Source organism: Cibotium barometz, chromosome 57 (assembly GCF_041138505.1).
Source record: "Cibotium barometz isolate CiBa-2024 chromosome 57, ASM4113850v1, whole genome shotgun sequence".
Classification (NCBI taxonomy): Eukaryota; Viridiplantae; Streptophyta; class Polypodiopsida; order Cyatheales; family Cibotiaceae; genus Cibotium; species Cibotium barometz.
The window spans coordinates 35,549,602-35,569,694 of NC_141102.1; the positions used below are offsets into that span (position 1 = coordinate 35,549,602).

A 20,093-nucleotide genomic window follows, 5' to 3' on the forward strand; every position below is an offset into this window, starting at 1 on the left:
AACCTATCCCCCGTGGCCCTCTGGTGGATGAGGACCCGACTGTGAGCTGCCGAATATAGGGCGGAGACACCTTTAATCCATCCAGCTGGAAATCCCATCGTAAGCATGGTGCCCTCTAGAAAAGCCCAATTGACCCTATCATAAGCCTTCTCAAAATCCAGAAGGAGAACTGCCATGTCTTCCCTGCGAAGTCTTGCTCCAATTGTCGCCTCCCAAAAAGTGAAGACGTTATCCACGAGGATGCTCCTATCCCGGATGAAGCCGGTTTGGGTGCCATGGATCAGGTCGGGGAGATGAGGCTGCAGGCGACGGCTGATGGCTTTGATGAGGATTTTGCAAGTGTTTCCTCAGAGGGTGATGGGGCGTCTTTGCCGATTCTCCAACCGGTAACCATCCTCCTTTGGGATCAAGTGAATCAGCCCCTTAGAGAGTCTCTTCGGAATGTGACGTGAGGCCATGATGCCATTGAAGGCGGCCATGAAACCGTCTTCCATGAGATCCCAATGACGCAGAAAGAGAGTGACCGGCAAGTCATCATCGCCTGGACAGTTACCCCGCGGAAGGGCATGGAGTGATCTCCTGCTCTCTGAACCTGGTGAGTCTGTCCTGAGATGTGCTCTGCAAGACGGTGTTGATCTCCTGTAGTCCAAAGTCGAGTGTGGCCGCCGCCTCTCCTGGCCTTAAAGTGAGGGACTGAGAGATTACCAACCAAACCACATCTGCTGCAAGCCCACTCATCCGCATAAAATCTGTCAATCAGCCTCTAGTCTGATTTGGAGAAGCGAAGGCTTCCTGGCATTCGGCCAAACTTTGGTAAGTGCAGGGAGAGGACCAGCTCCTCACACGCCGTGTACTCATTCCCTGTGATCGTATCCTAGCCGCCTCCTTCCCACATGAGCATGGACGAGTTGGCAGAGAATCTGCTCAACCGAACAGGCTAGCAGTGGGCATGGCCAACCCCAAGGGCAACCTCAAGGCCAGTCCCAGCCAGTCCCTCAAGCTGGACACCCACACTTATTGCCATGAAGAGATATGGTTTGGTGTGCAATTGTATAGGGGTAGGTTGCCCGTGGTATGCACATGTGAAATTACAAGGTGTGTGTGAGTTATTCCGCATGAAGGGATTGTAATGCCTATGGGCTTTTTGTATAAAAGGGGTTTTCCCTACTCTTGCAGGCAATGAATGCAATCCAGATAATTTCTTTACTTTGTTCATTATTTGTTTAGTTGTGGGCATTAAGTTCAACTACAGGTACAACTAAATTTTTGTGGCCCTGCTGGGGAGGGGTCAAGCTTCCATCGCTCCTCCTCTCCAAAGGTCCCAATAGCGCATAAAAAAGGCAGGCGTCAATCCATCCTCCCCAGGGCAGCTATGACGCGGGAGGGCTCTCAAAGCCTCACCAAGCTCATCCTCTGAAAGGGGCTCACCCAAAGCTGTGCGCATACGATCTGTGACCCTCCTCTGCACATGGGCCCACATAGTCTGTCTGCAAGCATCACGTGCCTCCGTGGCTGGCTCCGCTGAAAGCAGGTCTCTGTAGAACTCAGTGGCAATAGCTCTAATCTCCTCGGGCTCAGTGGCTAACGATCCGTCCTGCCTCCTGAGCTGGCGTACTCCTGCTCGAGCATGGCGGGGTCCGGTGATCTCAAAAAACCCCCCAGTCACTCTATCACCAAGCTGAGTCCACTGAGAGGCCTGGCGATGATAGTAAAACTCGTGTCTCTGCTCCTCTGCCTCTCTAACCTCCTGGCGTGCCTGGCTTAGCTGGGACGCCACCCCTCACATGTAGGTTGCTGCTCTTGAAGGCGCTGGAGCGAAGCAAGGCTACGTCTCAAGCGACGCTCCCGCTCTCGTGTCTCTCCCAGCCGTGTCAAGGCTGTAGCGTGCAAAAAAGAGCTGAGCTCGATGAGCCCGTGGGCACACTGGCCTGCTGCATCCAGGTCAGAGCTCTGGCTATCCTGCCATATCCTCTCAATGTCCTCAAAAAGACTGGGGTCTATAAGTATCCTCTCTGGGATCCTCAACTGCAAGCTGGTCTCCCGTGTCCTCTCCTCAAGAGTCAAAATAACTGGCGCATGGTCTGAGAAAGAGGTGCCAGCGAGAATGCCAACGGAGCCACCACGCTCCCCGAACCTGTCGCCGACATAGAAGCGATCAATCCGTGACAGATTAGTCCCTCCCTGCCGGCGATCCGACCGAGAAAAACTAAGACTGTCCTGAGAACGGGAGAAAGCCTCATGCTGCCATGCATCAGTGATCTGCAGTGTCATACAAAATCGCTCCCAAGCTGCAAGCTCCGTGCCGTGCACTGCAACATGACTGCCTCCCATCCTATCGGCCGGGTCCTCAAGCATGTTGAAGTCTCCCCCAACACACCAATGTGCGGCCTCGGGCAATGCATCTGTAAACAAGGGTCCAAAACTCTGCTCTGGCACTAGCATGATTGGGCGCATAGACATTGAGCACACCAATGTGCTCATCGTGCATCCTTAGAATAACATACTGCGCTCTACCAGGCACAGTGACCCCGCGATCCACAACGGCCTGCCGCCATGCATCCGCAATGACCATACATACTTCTCCCTGCCCACCCAAGGGGCCAAAACCTGCAGACCAAAAAGTGTCCCATCTACCAGGCATCACCGAACCATATCTCCGAATCCTGCTCTCACTCAAATGGTGCTCTTGCATCATCGGAATATCAATACTGCCCCCAACCAGGCATCTCTGAAGCTCCTGCCTCAAGCAACCACGATAACGTACATAGTGTGCACCGCCAAGGCCCTGTACAATCCATGCGATGATCCTCATGGATGACTTGTTGAGGTGGAGGCTGTCTCAGCCATACGGCGGGCCTTCGCAAGCGGCTTGGATGGAGAGTAATCTATATCCGAGCGACTACGAATCTGCCCACCCGGTGTGCTACAAGAGTCTCGAACCAAGCGCCAGTGGCTGTGTCCCATAGCGACTGCCTCGCGCTCGGAGAAAGAATACTCATGTATGCATACATAGCCAGGGTCTCGCGCTAGGTCTGCCACTATGCGAACCACCAAGTGTCGATTCCCGGAGGCATCCGCACTCCCGGTGTCAAAGAAATGTGCCAACTCCCAGAGTCGGCCTACCATGTATGTAATCTCCAAGTCGCTCACATGGTGAGAAAACTCAACTGCCTGTGCCTGCAAAATACTAAGAGCAAGATCCAGAGTCCACTCCCGGTCGCGAGTGCCGCAAAGAGGGAAGGAAAAGGCCACCGCTGAATCAAGTGCCTCCTCCCCTCGGGCCGGAAGTATTACCACATGAACTCTGATAGGTGTTGGCTCATGGGGGCCCTCCGCTCTAGCTCTGCGGTACACGAGCAAGGTCGGTGCTTAGTGCCCGCCGGACTGCAGGTGAGCGCCAGAGCACTACCAGTGCCTCCCGGGGAGCTGAGACGAGCGGAGGGGGAGGAGGGGGTGGGGAAGGAGACGCTGAAAATGCGGGAGCGGGAACGGGAGGAGGTGAGGGTGGAAGCGAGGCGGGAGGGGGGGACGGGGGAGGGGGGGTGGAGGTGAAGGGGGGGGCGCTGGCATCTCCTGATCCTCAGTCTGCGGTGGGGTCTCCTCCTGGAGGGGAGCAAAGCTGTTCCTCACTGGAACCCAATGATGCTGAGGCTGTGTCTGCTGTTGCGTCGGTCTCTGGGCATGCTGTTGTGGCTGACGGCGCCCCTGTCCAGGCTGCCAATCAAAGGTCTCTGTGGGCTGAGCAGGTGTCCTGGAGGCTGCCTGTCGAGCCGCATCTGTGGACGGGCCATCGGAGGTCTGCTGCTGCGGTGAAGGTCGGGGTCTCCTACGAGGGCAGGCCTTGGCCAGGTGGCCGACCTGCCTGCATATAAAACACTGGTTCGGGAGCCTCAAAAACTCCACTCTTTGTTCGATCCATCCCCCCCCTATCCTAGGTAACTGAATGACCTTCGGAAGGGAGGAGATGTTAGGAACCAAAACTCTGACTGAAGGAAGGCCAGCTACTCTAGCCACCACTGAAGCTGCTGTGGGGCGAGTCTCAAGCACCGAGCCCACCAAGGATCCTATCCTGGAAAGGAGCGGAAGGTACTTGCGGCGAAGTCCAGGAAAGCAAACTGTGACATGGAATAGGCGCTCTCCTTGCTCGGCTGTTGCTGGGTCGAAACCATGCTGACAATGTCTGAAGAAGGCCCGAGCGTCCCTGATGTCAAGGGGACTCATGGCTAGGACTTAGGCCACGCTCTGGGCTGTCTCGAACTCAATCTGGTAGTGTCCGCAGCCCAGTAACTGAACATCCAGGATCTTGCCCACATCTGCAAGAAGGCGGGCTTGGAAAAGATCCTGGATCTCCTCTTTGTTGGGGCGGGTCCCAACTATACGGCAGATGGTGGAATGTACCCGGAGGCGTTCCACCTTTGCGGCAAGGCTCGCTTCCTCTTCTAGCGAAAGAGAAAGCCTGATGGGGGTATCCTCAGGGGCGGGCGAGGGGGCTGCGGAAGAGTCCCTTTGAGGTGAGGCGGGAGGGGCCTCCATCAGAGTCTTAAGCTGAGTCGAGGGCGAAGCGGAGACGGAGGGTCCTGCAAGATCCAAGCTGCACGAAAACGGGGGGAAGCGCGGAGCGGGGAGGGAAAGACCGAAAGCGAGGGGCGGAGGGGCGGATGACAGAGGAGAGAAAAAGGGGGGGGGGGGAGGCGAGGGGAAGCAAGGAGGGGGCAGTGGGAAGGGCGCGAAAGGGGGTGGGGCGAAAAGGGGGGGAGAAGGGCGCGAAAGGGGGGCGGGGCGCGCGAAAGGAAGAGGGGGCAGGCGGGCAAGGGCGGGATGCGGAGGGGGGGGGGGGGGGGGCGCGAGCAGGGGGGGACGAAGGAGAGGGCGAGGGCGCGGGCGAAGGCAAGCAGGCGGGGGGCGAAGGCGAGAGACGAAGGCGAAGGCGGGCAGCAGGCTCAAGCAGGGGGGGGGGGGGGGGGGGGGGGGGGGGGGGCTTCAGCGAGCGTTATCAATTTGCTTTCTAGACCAGATTTATAGAGGACATCAAGATGAAAGCATGGTTGTCAAATGGAAGATACTTCTAGTTTCGGGATAACTCTTTAGGACAGTGGTTGCTCACCCTCTTTGTACAATCGGGTATTACCCATGAAGAGAATTTCCTTGGAAGTGCAGATGCGAGTGATGAATCCTGCAAAGTCTTCGACAATGCGAGAGCACATCAACAAACTCTAGGCTCTTCAGCAGGAGGTTCATGAGGTTGGGAAGGAGATATTATCAAAGGACATGGCCATCACCTTGCTGTCACATTTATCCCCTCAGTACTCAACTTTCTGTTCCTCTTTGATCACTAGTGGGAGGCTTAGCACCATTACTTGGGAGGAGCTTGTGCTGATGATCATGGACCAAGAGGAGTGGTTTTTGAACCCTCCACAGGGCGGAGGTTCAGAGGCTTTGATTGGCCAGCGGTCAAAAGGCAGCAGCAGCAGCAGCAACAAGAGCAAAGAGAATTCTTTACAGTCGAAGTCACTTGAATGTGGATGCGCTGTGGCGGGCTTTCTGGGACCAGATGGTGGATGGCTTGCCAGATGTTGGCAGCAAGCAGGGACATTGTAGTTCTTGCATTTGTGGGAAGCTGTAGAAGCAGGCTACTAGGCGGGCTTCGAAACCACTGGTGTTAGTACACACTGACTTGTGTGGACCTATGCAAACCCCATCCTTGGGAGGAGCTTTGTACTTCATGTTGATTGTGGATGATTGTAGTAGGTTCACATGGGTGTATTTTTTGCCACATAAGGACCAAGCCTTTGCTTGGTTCAAGGACTGGTATGCTTTGGTGGAAAAGGAGTCTGGATTGTAGGTGAAGACTGTTCGGGCTGACAAAGGAGGGGAGTTCTCTTCCAATGCTTTTGTGCAGTTTTGTGCGGAGCATGGCATCAAGCGGGAGCTAGCCAATACAGGGTCGCCTTCAGAGAATGGAGTAGTTGAGGCGTAAGATCCAGACTATGGTGGAGATGGTGAGGATGATGTTGGAGCATCAAGACCTTGCTCATCCACTTTGGGAAGAGACTCTGGTTACGACTTTCCATATCCTCAAGCAATCTTCGACGACTGCAGTGCCTAAGATGACTCCGTTTGAGGCTTATTTTGGTAGGAAACCAGATGTCTCCCATTTCCGTGTTTTTGGGAGTGATGCCTATGTTCATATTCCAAAGAAGCAGGGGGGAAAGCTTGACTCAAAGTCCCAGAAGCTTGTTTTTGTGGGATATAACTCTCTTTCCAAAGGCTATAGGTTATATGACTCGGAGCAGAATGAGGTTGTTGTCAATAGAGATGCTGTCTTTGATGAGCATGTTCCAGCTTCCACTGTTGAGGAGCCACTGCTTCTTGGAGGGCCAGATGTGTATGGGGATGAGTCCTAGGCTGTTGTTCCAGCTAGCCAACCTTAGTCAGTTGTAGAGGTTGAGCCCGAGATGTGCCACAACAGCAGCAGTAGGAGGCTCCGCGTTGTGTTCGGGCACCAAAGTGGTTGTTGGATACCATTCGGGAGTCAGGTGTGACGGAGTACCCCTCTGAGTGGACCACGAAGGATGGACCTCGAAGATCGCACAGAGTTCGTGATAAAAGTGAGTCAGAGGAGCCTTTACAGGTAAACTATGCATTGATGTCTTGTATCATCGGGACAAAGAGCTTACTTCAGTTAAGGAAGCTCTTTCCCAGGAGACTTGGAGGAAAGCCATGCAAGTGGAACTTGAAGCCATAGAGAAGAATGGAACTTGGGAGTTGGTACCAAGGCTGCCAAAACGGTCAGTCATTGGTGTCAAGTGGGTCTACAAGACCAAGTATATGTCCGATGGGTCCGTAGACAAGCACAAGGCCAAACTTGTGGCTAAGGGCTATGCTTAGTGGCCTTGCATTGACTATGAGGACACTTTTGCACCTACAGCTAGGATGACCATGATTTGGACAGTTCTTGCCCTTGCCTCGTCTCAGCAGTGGCCGGTGTATCAAATGGATGTGAAATTTGCATTTCTAAATGGTGACTTGCAGGAGGAGGTGTATGTTGAGAAACCTCCAGGCTTTGAGATTCCGGGATCAAAAGGTATGGTTTACAGGTTACGGAAGGCCTTGTATGGTCTTGAACAGACTCCTAGGGCTTGGAACTAGAAGATTGATTCTTTCTTTCTGCGAAAGGGTTTCGAGAGATTAGTTGCAGATCCAAACTTGTATCTCTTTCGGGAACACGGTATGGTCAAATTGATTATCCTCTATGTGGATGATCTTATTCTCACTGGCGGTCATGTGGACCACAGTTGCGATGAAGGCTGCCTTGTCGGTGATTGCTTACTTCACTTCTTTTTGGGATTGGAGATTTGGCAGCTCAGAGGGGGTTCTTTGTTTCTTAGCCGTGGTATGTTCATGAGTTGCTAGAGGCCTTTGGAATGGACAACTGCAAGCCTATTTCATCTCCGATGGACCCGAATACCCAACTTACTCTACATGATCCTTGTGAGCAGGTTAATGCCTCCTTGTATCGGAAGCTTGTCGGTTCATTGATTTGGTTGCTGAACACCAGATTGGTTTTCCAATGGGGCTGTTGAGCTCATTTATGCAGCCACCTTTGAAGACTCCTTGGGATGCAGGATTGCAGATCTTGCGATATCTGCATGGTACTTGAATGGGAGAGACAGTTAGGGTAAGAGATTCATGTGGGAGACATACACACAGAGAGAATAAGGGAGAGAGAGAGAGAGAGAGTTGTGGGGATAAGTCAACTCATCAAGTGTGAGTGTGTGACTCCCCTATCACACATGTATATTGCACTAGTACACATAGTGCACTTAGTACATTAAAAGTACTAAGTGTACTATGTACTATAAACTTATGGGCTAGTACACACTATAAGGGTGGGCATAACGCCTTTACCCCAACAACCTCCCACTTAAAGGCAAAGTGCCCTTAAATGAAGGAAAAGAAAAATCAGCATGTACATGATAATATACAAGGCCATATCAAGGCTGAAACTGGCCTCATCCAATGCCCATCAAGTGTCTGCAATGAGCAAACCGCTCCGGAGGCAAACTCTTTGTCAACAGATCAGCCGGGTTGTCATCCGTATGAATCTTAACAAGCTGAATTTGCTTGTTCTCTATCACCTCTCTGATGAAGTGATACTTCACATCCACATGCTTCGTCTTTGCATGAAAGACAGGGTTCTTTGCCAACTGGATGGCACTCTGACTATTACAATGCAACAATGGAATATCCCCTGTATAACCCAAATCAACCACTAACCGAGATAGCCATAATGCCTCCTTGCAAGCCTCTGTGGCTGCAATATACTCGGCCTCTGTAGTAGATAAGGCTGTGCACTTCTGCATCCTGGATATCCATGACACAGCACCTCCTGTGAATGTAAACACATAACCGGTAGTAGACTTCCGGTTATCTGGATGACCGGCATAATCTGAATCCGTGTAACCATGCACTAATGCATCCTGTTTGCCAAAACAAATGCACATATCCTGTGTGCCCTTCAGGTATCTCATGACACCTGTCACTGCTTCCCAATGCTTCTTGCCAGGGTTGGCCATGTATCTAGAAACCACTCCCACTGCAAATGCAATGTCCGGCCTAGTAGCAACCATGGCATACATGAGACTGCCACAAGCTGAAGCATACGGAATCTTGGCCATATCAGCCCTGCCACTATCTGACTGTGGGCTGTCCATAGCACTGAGTTTCACATATGGAGGCAAAGGAGTACTAGTCTTCTTCCCCCCGTCCATATTGAACCTCTGCAAAACTTTGCCAATGTATTCCTTCTGAGACAAATACAACACATGCTGATTTCTGTCCCGAAGTATCCGCATACCCAAAATGTGATTTGCATCACCTAAATCCTTCATATCAAAGGTTTGATGCAGCCTCTGCTTCAAGGCATCCATCTCTTTACGAGATTTCCCGGCAATCAACATATCATCAACATACAAGATGAGGATCAATAGACTGCCATCCAAAGCTTTCTTGGTGTACAAGCAGTGATCTATGTCACTTCTCCTGAAATGCTGTGATTTCATGAATGTATCAAATTTATGATACCATTCCCTTGGTGCCTGTTTGAGCCCATAAAGACTCTTTTTCAGCTTGCATACAAGCTTCTCCTTTCCACTTACTGCATAACCCTTTGGCTGCTGCATATATATCTCCTCATGGAGATCACCGTGAAGAAAAGCAGTCTTCATATCCATCTGAATCAAGTCCAGATCATCATGTGCAACCAAAGCTAACACAGCTCTAAGTGTGGTCATTTTGACCACTGGAGAAAGTCCACACCATATTCCTGCTTGAAGCCCTTAGCCACTAACCTGGCTTTGTATCTTGGCTTTGCATCAGGTGTAACTTTGAGCCTGTATACCCACTTGCAAGGCAAAACCTTCTTGCCTGCAGGCAAATGCACCAACTTCCATGTTCCATTTTTGTGCAGAGAATTCATCTCTGACTTCATAGCACGCTCCCAAAGAGCCTTGTCTGCCCTCTGTAAAGCCTCCTTGTAACATGAGGGCTCCCCACAGTCAGTGAGCATCAAGTAGTCAACCCCTGGAACAAACTTGTCAGGGGCTCTGGAGGGTCTTGTGGACCTCCGTACCCAATGACCATCATTTGCAGGTTGCTGTCCAGCCTGCATATCACCTATTGGTGGCTCCTGTTCCATGCCATAAGGCTGAAAAATCATGCTCGGTATCTCCTCTAACTGTGGTATATCCATAGGGATATCTTCTGCCATGTCTAGCTGTCCATTTGGACCATTTTCAGCACCATTTAAGGGCTGGTTTTGCTGCTGTAATGGCTGATTTACAGCCCTTGGTTGTTGTCCATGATGTCCATCATCATCAAAGATGACTCTGCTAGGCTCCTGTTGCCTTGCAGGCTCCTTATACATGCATGTTTCATCAAAAATGACATCATTGCTGCGTATAATCTTTCTATTCACGGGATCCCAAAGTCTATACCCCATTTCACCTCTGTCACCATATCCTAGGAATATGCATTTGTGAGACTTAGAATCAAGTTTGGTGCGCATTTCCCTGTGTATGTGCACGTACGCAACGCAACCAAACACTCTCAAGTGCTTGTATGACGGAGGCTTCCCTGTCCATACTTCCTCTGGCACTTTCCCACCAAGCCTCGTGTTAGGTGACTTGTTTATAAGATGAACGGCTGTCATAACAGCTTCAGCCCAAAAACCATGAGGTAACGCAGCATGTGACAACATAGAACGGACCTTCTCCTGAATGGTCCTGTTCATCCTCTCTGCTGTCCCGTTTTGTGGAGGATCATAAGGAGTAGAGAGCTCCCTCTTGATGCCTTTAGCATCACAAAAGTCCTGAAACTGTTTGGACATATACTCTCCACCATTGTCGGAACGCAGTGTTTTGCCAGTTTGATTCTCAACATGAGCAACAAACTTCTGAAACACTGAGTATGTATCACTCTTCAAACGAAGAGGATAAACCCACACCTTGCGTGTGGCATCATCAATAAAAGACACAAAATATTTTGCCCCTCCCAAAGAAAGCTGAGACATCTCACATACATCTGTATGCACAAGCTCTAACTGAGCATCTTTCTGTCCAAGAGCTTTCTTGTGGGGACACTGGAGTTGCCTGCCATATATACAATGCTCACAAAACTGAAAACTTGAAAACTTTAGAGAAGGCAAGTAACCCAAACGAGACAATTGCTCCATTCCTTTGACACTCATGTGTCCCAACCGGCTATGCCACATAGAGATTTCCGGCAGCTCGGTTGCATTTACATTAGCATGGTGACAAACACCTGCATGCATGAAGTAAAGAGTGTCCACCTTAGAGCCTCTGGCAACAACCAGTGAGCCCTTACTAATCTTCCACTTTCCACGACCAAATGTGGTAACATAATCAGCATCATCAAGCTGTCCAGTAGAAAGCAGGTTCTTCTTGATCTCAGGCACATGCCTGACATCATGGAGCATAAGCTGTGAGCCATCTGAAAACACAAGCCTCACATCACCTCTGCCAAGAATCTTGCATGCATGGTTGTCACCCAAATAAACTACTTCTTCATTGCCAGCAGTATACCTGACAAACAAGTCTCTGCAACCTATGACATGAAAGGAGGCACCTGAATCAATGATCCATGAGTGCATACCATGACCATCTCCTGTAAGAAGTGAATGGGCATCAAGTGAAGACGTGAATAGGACCTCATCCTCACTGTCACCTGCATGTGACACATTGATTTCTTCAACCTTGACTCCACTTTTGCCCTTTGGCTTTACATCTTTGGCTTCATCTTTGTCTTTGTCTTTGCCTTTTCCCTTTTCTTTTTGATCATTTTTCCATTCGTAGCATTGCTTTTTGATGTGTCCCTTCTTGCCACAATAATGGCATTCCAAGTCCTTTTTGGAGCGGGACTTGCTCCTTCCCCATTCTTGGCTTTTACCCCTTTGCTGGGATCTCCCACGTGCATTCATTGCATTGGACTTTCCAACAGAGTTATTCTTCCTGTTCATCTCTTCTTGAAGAAGAGCACCCTCAACATCTGCATATGACAGCATAGCATTCGAATTACTAGTGGCTGTCCTGAATGTGTCCCAACTCTCTGGCAAAGTGCATAAGAGAAAAGTGGCTTTGAACTCATCGTCCATTGCCAACTTTTGATTTATAACTTGGCTGACAATACCATTAAACTCATTTAGATGGGCTGTCATAGACGCCCCTTCCTTCATCTGAAGACCTATGAGTTTCTTCAACCAATACACTTTGCTTGAGGCACTTTGCTGGGCATACAAGTCCTGCAATCTCTGCCACATTCCCCAAGCTGTCTTCTCTTCACGAATGCTGAAAAGTAAAGAGTCTGACACAGACAACATGATAGTAGATCTTGCCAGCTCATCCATATCTTCCCACTCTTCAGCAGTAAGAGAAGCGGGCATTACACCCCTTTCTTTGATAGGCTTGTGCTGCTTCTTCTGGAGCAACACATTATAGCACTGGGTTTGCCAAATATCATAGTTATGTGAGCCTTCAAGCTTCTTGATGTGAAGCAATGAAGAGCTCTCACCTGTGGTTGCCATAGCAATATGCAACCTGTCAATGCCTGACTCCCTGCAAAATGTGCAAACACTGCACCAAAAGCACACAAAGTGCTCATAGTTGTTCTCCCAAGCTTTATCTCCCATTGCGGAAGCACGAATGCAACTTTTCTCCCACTGTATGTGATGAAATCACCAAAATCTGGTTGCTGCAGATTTAGGACAGCACCTTAAATGTGCTCTGTTCCCCTTCCAAAGTACTGTACAGCAGTACTAAGTGCTCACCAATGATGTACCAAACCTGTACCGGCAAGTACAGCAGCTGAAATTGAACCTTTTCCTCACTCAAATCAATGTGCAGCCATGCCAAAACTTGTACAAAGCTGTACCAAATCTGTACCAGTAGGTACAGTAGCAATAAATGCTCTCCTGGCTGTCCAAATGAGTGAAAATCAGACTTTTACAGTCCCGAACACTGCATACAACAGTCCCGAACAGAAATTGGGCAAAAGCCCCTTGACTGCAAGCTGATTTCTGAGGATTCAAGGCATAAAAGTCTTGCCTGCTGCTTTGCCGAGCTCAACAAGCATAAAATCTTGAAAAGCCCCTTGATTTAAGATCAATTGCTGATCATACATGGTACATTGACGCACATGAAGGCATCCAGAGTCTTCACAGTGCTTCCCCCAGGCCACATATACATCTAATACATGAAAGCCCCTTGATTTACAGGCACATTGAGTGCTTGTCAGGCATCAACACATTGCCCAAAGCATCAAATGCGATTGCCTGCATGCAAATCAATCCAATCGGCACAAAAGCCCCTTGATTTGCACTGCAATTTTGCCCGAATGTGCGATTTCTCACATCATACAGCATGTATGAATGCTTAATTGCACAATTACATCAAAAGCCCCAAATTTCGACATCCAATTTCCTGCAAATTGATCCTGATTGTGACCAATGTCACCCAATTTTGCCAATTTTGCTCAAAAATTGAGCAATTCGGCACCTGACCTGCTCAATTGATGATTGTACCTGCTCAATTGCAAATTGGACATGCAAATTCCAAAAAATTGAAGCAAATACCTTAGGTAATTTTTTGATTTTTTGTTGCAGGAAAGGGGGGTTTGTTGAATTTGGTGCTGCTGCAGAAATCTGGTGCTGATGGCTACTGAAAATCTGTGCAGATGAACTGCAGCTGGTTGGAGCTTCTATACACAGAAGCGTAAGTGCGTAGCTCTCCGAGTTCGTGCTGCTCTTCTTGGGCGTGGCTATGAGAGGCGCCGTGGCTACCACCACCAATTCCCTCTACAAGCCGGCGGAGATTCATCGTCAGGTGCAGTCCGCCAAGGCCCGCCTCATCGTCACACAGGCGGCCTATGTCGTGAAGCTGGCAGAAGAGTGTGAACAGCACATCCGCATTCTCGCTATTGACAATACAGTAGAAGGATTCGAACACATCTCCGTCCTGCTGGAAGCGGACGAGAAGGACTTCCCTGACGTGGTTCGCCTGTTGTATTGACGCCCGCCTGCCTAGTGGATAGCACTACATGCGACGGGCCTTCCTCTCACGAGTCGGCGTCTCACGGCTGTTGACGCTGCCCCACGGCTACTCCTCCCAGCTAATGGTCGACGGCGATCTTGTTGAAGGTTCGCCCCCTTCCTGGTGCGCCACCCAACGCTTGAAAGCCAGCCGTCTAGCGCCCAACACGACAGCAAGCTCTTTGCAGCGCCCAACACGACAGCCTGTTTGTTTGCAGCGCATGTGCTCCTTGCTGAGCACCAGAAAGCTCCTCTGCTCGTGCCAAGCTCAAGGCTCTGATACCAGTTGAATGGGAGAGACAATTAGGGTTAGAGATTCATGTGGGAGACATACACACAGAGAGAATAAGGGAGAGAGAGAGAGAGAGAGAGTTGTGGGGATAAGTCAACTCATCAAGTGTGAGTGTGTGACTCCCCTATCACACATGTATATTGCACTAGTACACATAGTGCACTTAGTACATTAAAAGTACTAAGTGTACTATGTACTATAAACTTATGGGCTAGTACACACTATAAGGGTGGGCATAACGCCTTTTCCCCAACAGTACTAAGAATCTTGGACTCTTTTATAACACTGGAGGGGGAACGAAGGACCGAGTCAGTCTCCGACGTTGGAGTGACTCTGATTGGGGAGGAGATCCAGACATGAGGAGATCTACTTCAAGATACGGCTTTACCCTTGGCTTAGGAGCGATTTCTTGAAGCACCAAGAGGCAGCCAACTATTGCCTTGTCTCCTACTGAGGCAGAGTATCGGGCTGCTTGTGGTGCTGCGTGTTAGGTGGTGTGGTTGTGGAGGTTACTCAGCGAGATTGGGTTTCCCTAGAAGGAACCCACAGTCATCGAGTGCGACAACCAGAGCTGTGTAGCTATTCTTTGGAACCCAGTCTTCCATGCCTGGACCAAGCACATAGAGATACACTATCACTTTGTTCGTGAGAAGATTTTGGCTCGTGACATCTTGCTAGTCTTTTGTTCGATGGAGGACAATGTGGCAGAAATCTTCACGAAGCCTCTACCTCAGCAAATGCTCCGTCAGCACTCCAGCTCATTTGGGTTGGTTCCACATCTAGGAGCTGAGAGGGGGTGTTAGCAGTCATCTCCTGTCTGTACCATATTTCATAGTAGGGAGTGAGGGCCAATATTGTGGGTGTGCTTGCCGGCTTGTGAGGAGTCTCCATTTTTGTCCATATTTTCCCCTAGTTTTGCTAGTCGTGCGGTGCTATATTTTTCCGTGGTCGGCTGTAGGTGTTTTGTTGGCCAGGAGGGGCCGACTGTATGCTGGTTGACTAGCCTTTATTGGCCGACCAAGTTTGTTGCTAGTCGTGGGTCCTTTTTATGGGGCTGTCGGCTTGTTTTACACTGGCCGACTAGAAGCCCTAGGTTGTATATATACGGCACTCCCCCCCCACACTAAGTTGTATCGGTTATTGTGGATATAGCAGAGTTTATACAACGCTTCTCTCTCCAGTACTTTTGCGTTTCTTTTCTCTCAATTGTTTGTCTCATTTCCATTGCTCATTCCGACAGTTGTCACTTTGTTGGGACAATCCTTGAAGGCATGCACACTTGTAACAGGTGCCTCCTATGGAATGGCATTAGGGCTTGGCGAGTTGGGGTGCTTGGTACGACAGCTCTTTTAGGACACCTGGCAACACGGTGCGGACCCTTGCAATGGAAACATTTAACAGGTGGCCGCCATGACATGTTATTGAAGTCTCTCATCCTTTGTTGCACCATGGCTTTGAACAACGAAGCATAGTCAATGCCTAGAGGTTGTTTTGTATCCATACGAATCGTATTGCTCATATGACTCATAATAGCTCTCTTGTTTTGGATTCTCGGAGCCCATTGGCAAAGTCACCGAGTACTGTTGTATTGGTGGGGTTCTGGGAGGAACTGGTTGGGGTGGTAACACCGGAGGTGGGTATGGCTTTAGTGGCGGTTTGTACATTCCTCCCTGTTAGGGGTTTTGATAAATGGACATTGGATTATTTGTTGGTTGAGGAGCATTCGGTGCTAGTGGTTGCTTTGGCGCTAGGAGAATGGGTTGTGGTTCTGGAGTCCACCCTGTTGGGTTTCCTTGGTACCAACAATGGACTGCATTATGGTTCCCACGGCACTCGCAATGAGCACAAAATTGTTGCTGGCTAGGCCTCAATAATGGACACTCTTCGCTTGTCTCTTCGCTTGTATGGTTTCAGTGGCAAATTGATGTAGCTGAACTTAACACCCATGACTAAACAAATAATGAACAAAGTAAAGAAACATCTAGATTGCATTCAAGGGTAGGGAAAACCCCTTTTAGACAAAAAACTGGTAGGCATTACAATCCCTTCATGTGGGATAACTCAAACCAACCCCGTGCTTTCACATGTGCATACCAAGGACCACCTATCCCTCTACAGGTACCACCTATCCCTCTACAGGTACCCCGAGCGTTAAGAAACCACTATCTCGGTGAACAAACATGAAAACTACACATAACTCCCATATGTGTGTATAACCATGAACTACCACAATCCAAGAAACAAAAAATAGCCATCATCAATCACGTGAGCAAGAGAAGGTGGAGTCATGCTTGGTTCGGAACGAGAGTTTCGAAGCTGCCTCCCTTACGGAGACCTCGAGTGATCTCCCCGCTCAAACCAGCTCTTTCCAAAGAGAAGAAACCCATTGATTACGCAAACCTTCCGAAGAAACTCAAGGAGTACCCCAACCCCGTGTTGGAGGAGGAGGGGATGAAACAAGACCAAGAGCTTGTAAAGAAGGTGCAGGATGAGTCAGAGCCCATCCTTGAGCAAGTGGTCGAATATGAACCAGTGACCCTGCCTATGTGTATCCCTGACCCTAGTCTAGAGCCAATCATAGAACTAGTGAGGGAACCCCAGAGCGTCCCAAAGGACTATTGTAAAAGACTTGCGAGTGTATAGAAGACGGCTCCAACCAGCAAAAATACAAAGTTGTTAAGCTTTTAGCTTAATTAAATATTTAAACATAATTAAGGAGATTAATACTTCAATACTTAAATATGAGGCAAAGAGCGAAAAGCTATGCTGTTGCATTGAGACACAAGGCTTTGTTAAATAGGGCGTGAATAGATACAAATAAAGAGGCACATTCCTGACAAAAGGGTGTGACCCTTGAATGAATAGTTATGTCCTTTGGACTTAGAGATGTGTCTCTTTGAAGAGATGTGTCCTTTGGTGATGACCCATGTGAGAGTGTGTGATCCTTCACTGGTGTCCTTTCAATATTGAAGGCTAATCAAGAGTAGTTAGAGAGAGAAAGTTACAATCATGACAGCTAGTAATACACGATGCTGATTTACAACGGGGCTTAGCCCAATAAATATTTACAAAGTGATTTTAACTTTTTCGGGTGGGGAAAAGCTAAAACATGCTTTTCTTCTATTAAAATAGCTTTTCCCCCCACATTACAATAGTACAAAGCTTTATATCTCAATAAAAATAAAGTAAAAGGGTACCCACGCTTTTAACAAGTTGCCCATCCAAGTCACTCATAAAGTGGGGCTTACAAGTTTTTCAACATTTACAACATATATAACGGAGTTTCCCCTGTTCAAGTCAACACATAACAATGTTAACAAACATAACATACGATTCCACATCACAATAGCATGTCACTTTTTGGCTCCATCATAGATTGTGGATCCGGTGTCAACTTGATGCTAGATTTCACCTTGCATGCCGTCGGGCTTCAAATCACCATGCTTGCCAACTTCTGCGTGTGCATGGCCGACTAACGTGAAGTCAGTCCTCTCGGCCTTATGGAAGGAGTTCTAGTGTAGATGGATGGTGTTCAATGGAGTTAGAAATTGATATGAAAAATCGAAAGCAGATCCAAGCCTAGGTTAGTATCTTGAAGAAAGATTGGTGTGTGGAACTATGTGCACAATTGTGCACTTGCTTGGCGCAAACAAGCTAGACTTGAAATAGATCCCTTTGTGAACTAAAATGATGAACCATGCTTGCCAACTTCTGCGTGTGCATGGCCGACTAACGTGAAGTCAGTCCTCTCGGCCTTATGGAAGGAGTTCTAGTGTAGATGGATGGTGTTCAATGGAGTTAGAAATTGATATGAAAAATCGAAAGCAGATCCAAGCCTAGGTTAGTATCCTGAAGAAAGATTGGTGTGTGGAACTATGTGCACAATTGTGCACTAGCTTGGCGCAAACAAGCTAGACTTGAAATAGATCCCTTTATGAATTAAAATGATGAAATCTTGAATTAGAAAGAATTTTCAGCAATAAACCCTTTGAATCTGAGCAAGTCAATAGATGATTAAACTGGCTAATCTAGAGAGAGAAAAGCTTAATCTAGAGAAGGAGAGAAAAGATGTAGATGAAAATGAACATTGTCAAAGGTAATGGCCCAAAATGGATTAAAGGATTTAGATGGAAAAGGATGTTAAAACGTCCTGTGGTTACGTAGTTCCGGGTGTCTCCGGCTCCTCTGAGGACGACACATAGCGATTGATCAAAGAGTTTATTGATCCAAGGCAATGGATATTTATTCTTGATTGTAAGTTTATTTAGCTATAATGCTAGTCTATAACACTATACAGCATCCTTAGTAATTCCTCCTGCTGGCTTGTCTATAACAATCCACACCCTGTTACTTTGTATATATCACCAAAGCCATTCATGAGCTAAAAAATGGAAGACCTAACGACCACAAAGGGCTTCAGTTCTCATGGCTGCAAGATTTTTGCACACGTCCTCGTGAAGCTCTTTAAGGACGTCTGCCATGGCTTTTGCAAATGGTGGGCCAGCAGCACAATCATAAAGCAGAAGACACACCAGACCAACAGAATGATCACATATGCTTGATGGAGTTGCACTAGAGGCATATGCTTGCATGACTGGGCTGAGAGAAATTGAGTCACAGCCATGGGTGAGGCAGGATGTAACCATTCCATCTTGAGTCTGAAGTTGGATCTAATTTGAATATTCTTTCTTTTGCTTAAAGCTTACGTGAGAATTTTATCATGTACAGTGGCGGTTGCTCGTTTGCTTTTTCCACAAGAAGTAAAGCTGGTTACAGGTATATCGCATCTGGAGTCTACATCAGAGTTTACTGGGTTAGGAGTCTCCGACCTCTCTAACCTGTTGAAAAGGGAAGCCAATGTGGATCTAAACCAATCTCCGCTGAATCATATTCCCATCAACCAGGTTCCAACAGTTAGCTCTTCTATGCCTACCCCTGTGATGAATGAGGCTCGTTTCAAGAGAGTTGAAGCTCTTCAGAGAACTGGTAATCTTTGTCTATTCGAAGCAGTTTTTGTCAATTGGTGTGTGTGTGTGAGAGAGAGAAAAAAGAAAGTCATATTAACGTCCACGGAATGCCTTGAAGGCATATGGGACCAAAAACCGGTACCTCACAGTCATTACAATCCACTTCGGGGTGCACTTAGGCACAAGCAAAAGATTAATGAAAACCCTAGGATGATAAACAACTATCTGTGATACAAAAAATGCCGATGGCACATTAGAATGCTAGTCAATTGGGTTTAGGCTTACGGAAGTCCTCGATTATTACCCTTCCGTCACGGTAGACTGCCCACTTTCCAGCTTGGCAGGCTGCTCGGACTTTGGCGAGTTCTGCACTTTTGTTTTTAAGCTGTAGGGGAGTGAGTTCATCAGCTAACCAGAGCCTGGTGCCCTGTAATGATTTGGACTGTCGGAGAGAGAGAGAGAGAGAGAGAGAGAGAGCGAGATTAACAGTACTGATTGTACATTCTGGGTATCTTCCTCATGTGGTCAGTTACAATAGGGAGGAGGATGTTTCCTCGCTGTACTGCCATCTTGAACAGTTTCACGGATGATGATCCATCGGAGCTAAGTTGCATAGAACTGGGAAGTCCTGAGGAGCAGAGGTTGAAAAAACGCCGTTATTGTGAATTGAAAGAAGTGTTGGCAGAGGCATTTCGGAAAGATGTTGCAGCAATGGAGAGACGCAAGTCTAGTAAGTCTGACAGGCAAAGATCCTCCTCCTCATCATCATAAAGGGGCCCCACTGGAAGCTTGTTACGGAAATGCAGGGTTGATAGGTTGTATCTGTGGTTACCAGAAAGGCTTCTTGCAGTTGATGTTTCGAGGCCCCCTCTGTTAATATCACCAATGATGGATGGCCCTTTGATGTGTCCAATACAATTTATTTGTCACGTCTTCCAGAAAATCAGCAGAACAATCACCAACAATGTTCATGTTTGCATGTGCACACATGCATGTGTTCAAAGAGAGATTGTTCAATATATGGGGTATTTCATGTGTTCAATATATGGTGCACATGGTATTTCATGTGTTCGTGTGAGGACATTAGATGATTGTGTGTAGGGACGTACTGCAAGGATGTGCATACAGGGTTAGGCATACTGCTAGGATACTGGATGAAAAAACTGCAAGGATGATGGTGTACAGGAGATGATGGACGGCTACTATCAAGGATCTGGGTGGTTGGGTGGCA

General features: G+C 48.2%; 1 protein-coding gene across 1 annotated transcript in view; it reads left to right on the forward strand.

Moving 5' to 3' along the window:
- LOC147606701 (BTB/POZ domain and ankyrin repeat-containing protein NPR1-like) overlaps positions 1-19,881 on the forward strand; it is a 43,472-nt gene extending 23,591 nt beyond the window's left edge. The window contains exons 3-4 of the mRNA XM_086791674.1: positions 18,624-18,881; positions 19,392-19,881. Of these exons, the coding sequence (XP_086647800.1) occupies positions 18,624-18,881; positions 19,392-19,633 (500 nt within the window). The 3' untranslated portion in view covers positions 19,634-19,881. The remainder of the gene's footprint in view (positions 1-18,623; positions 18,882-19,391) is intronic.
- Positions 19,882-20,093: the final 212 nt, after the last annotated feature.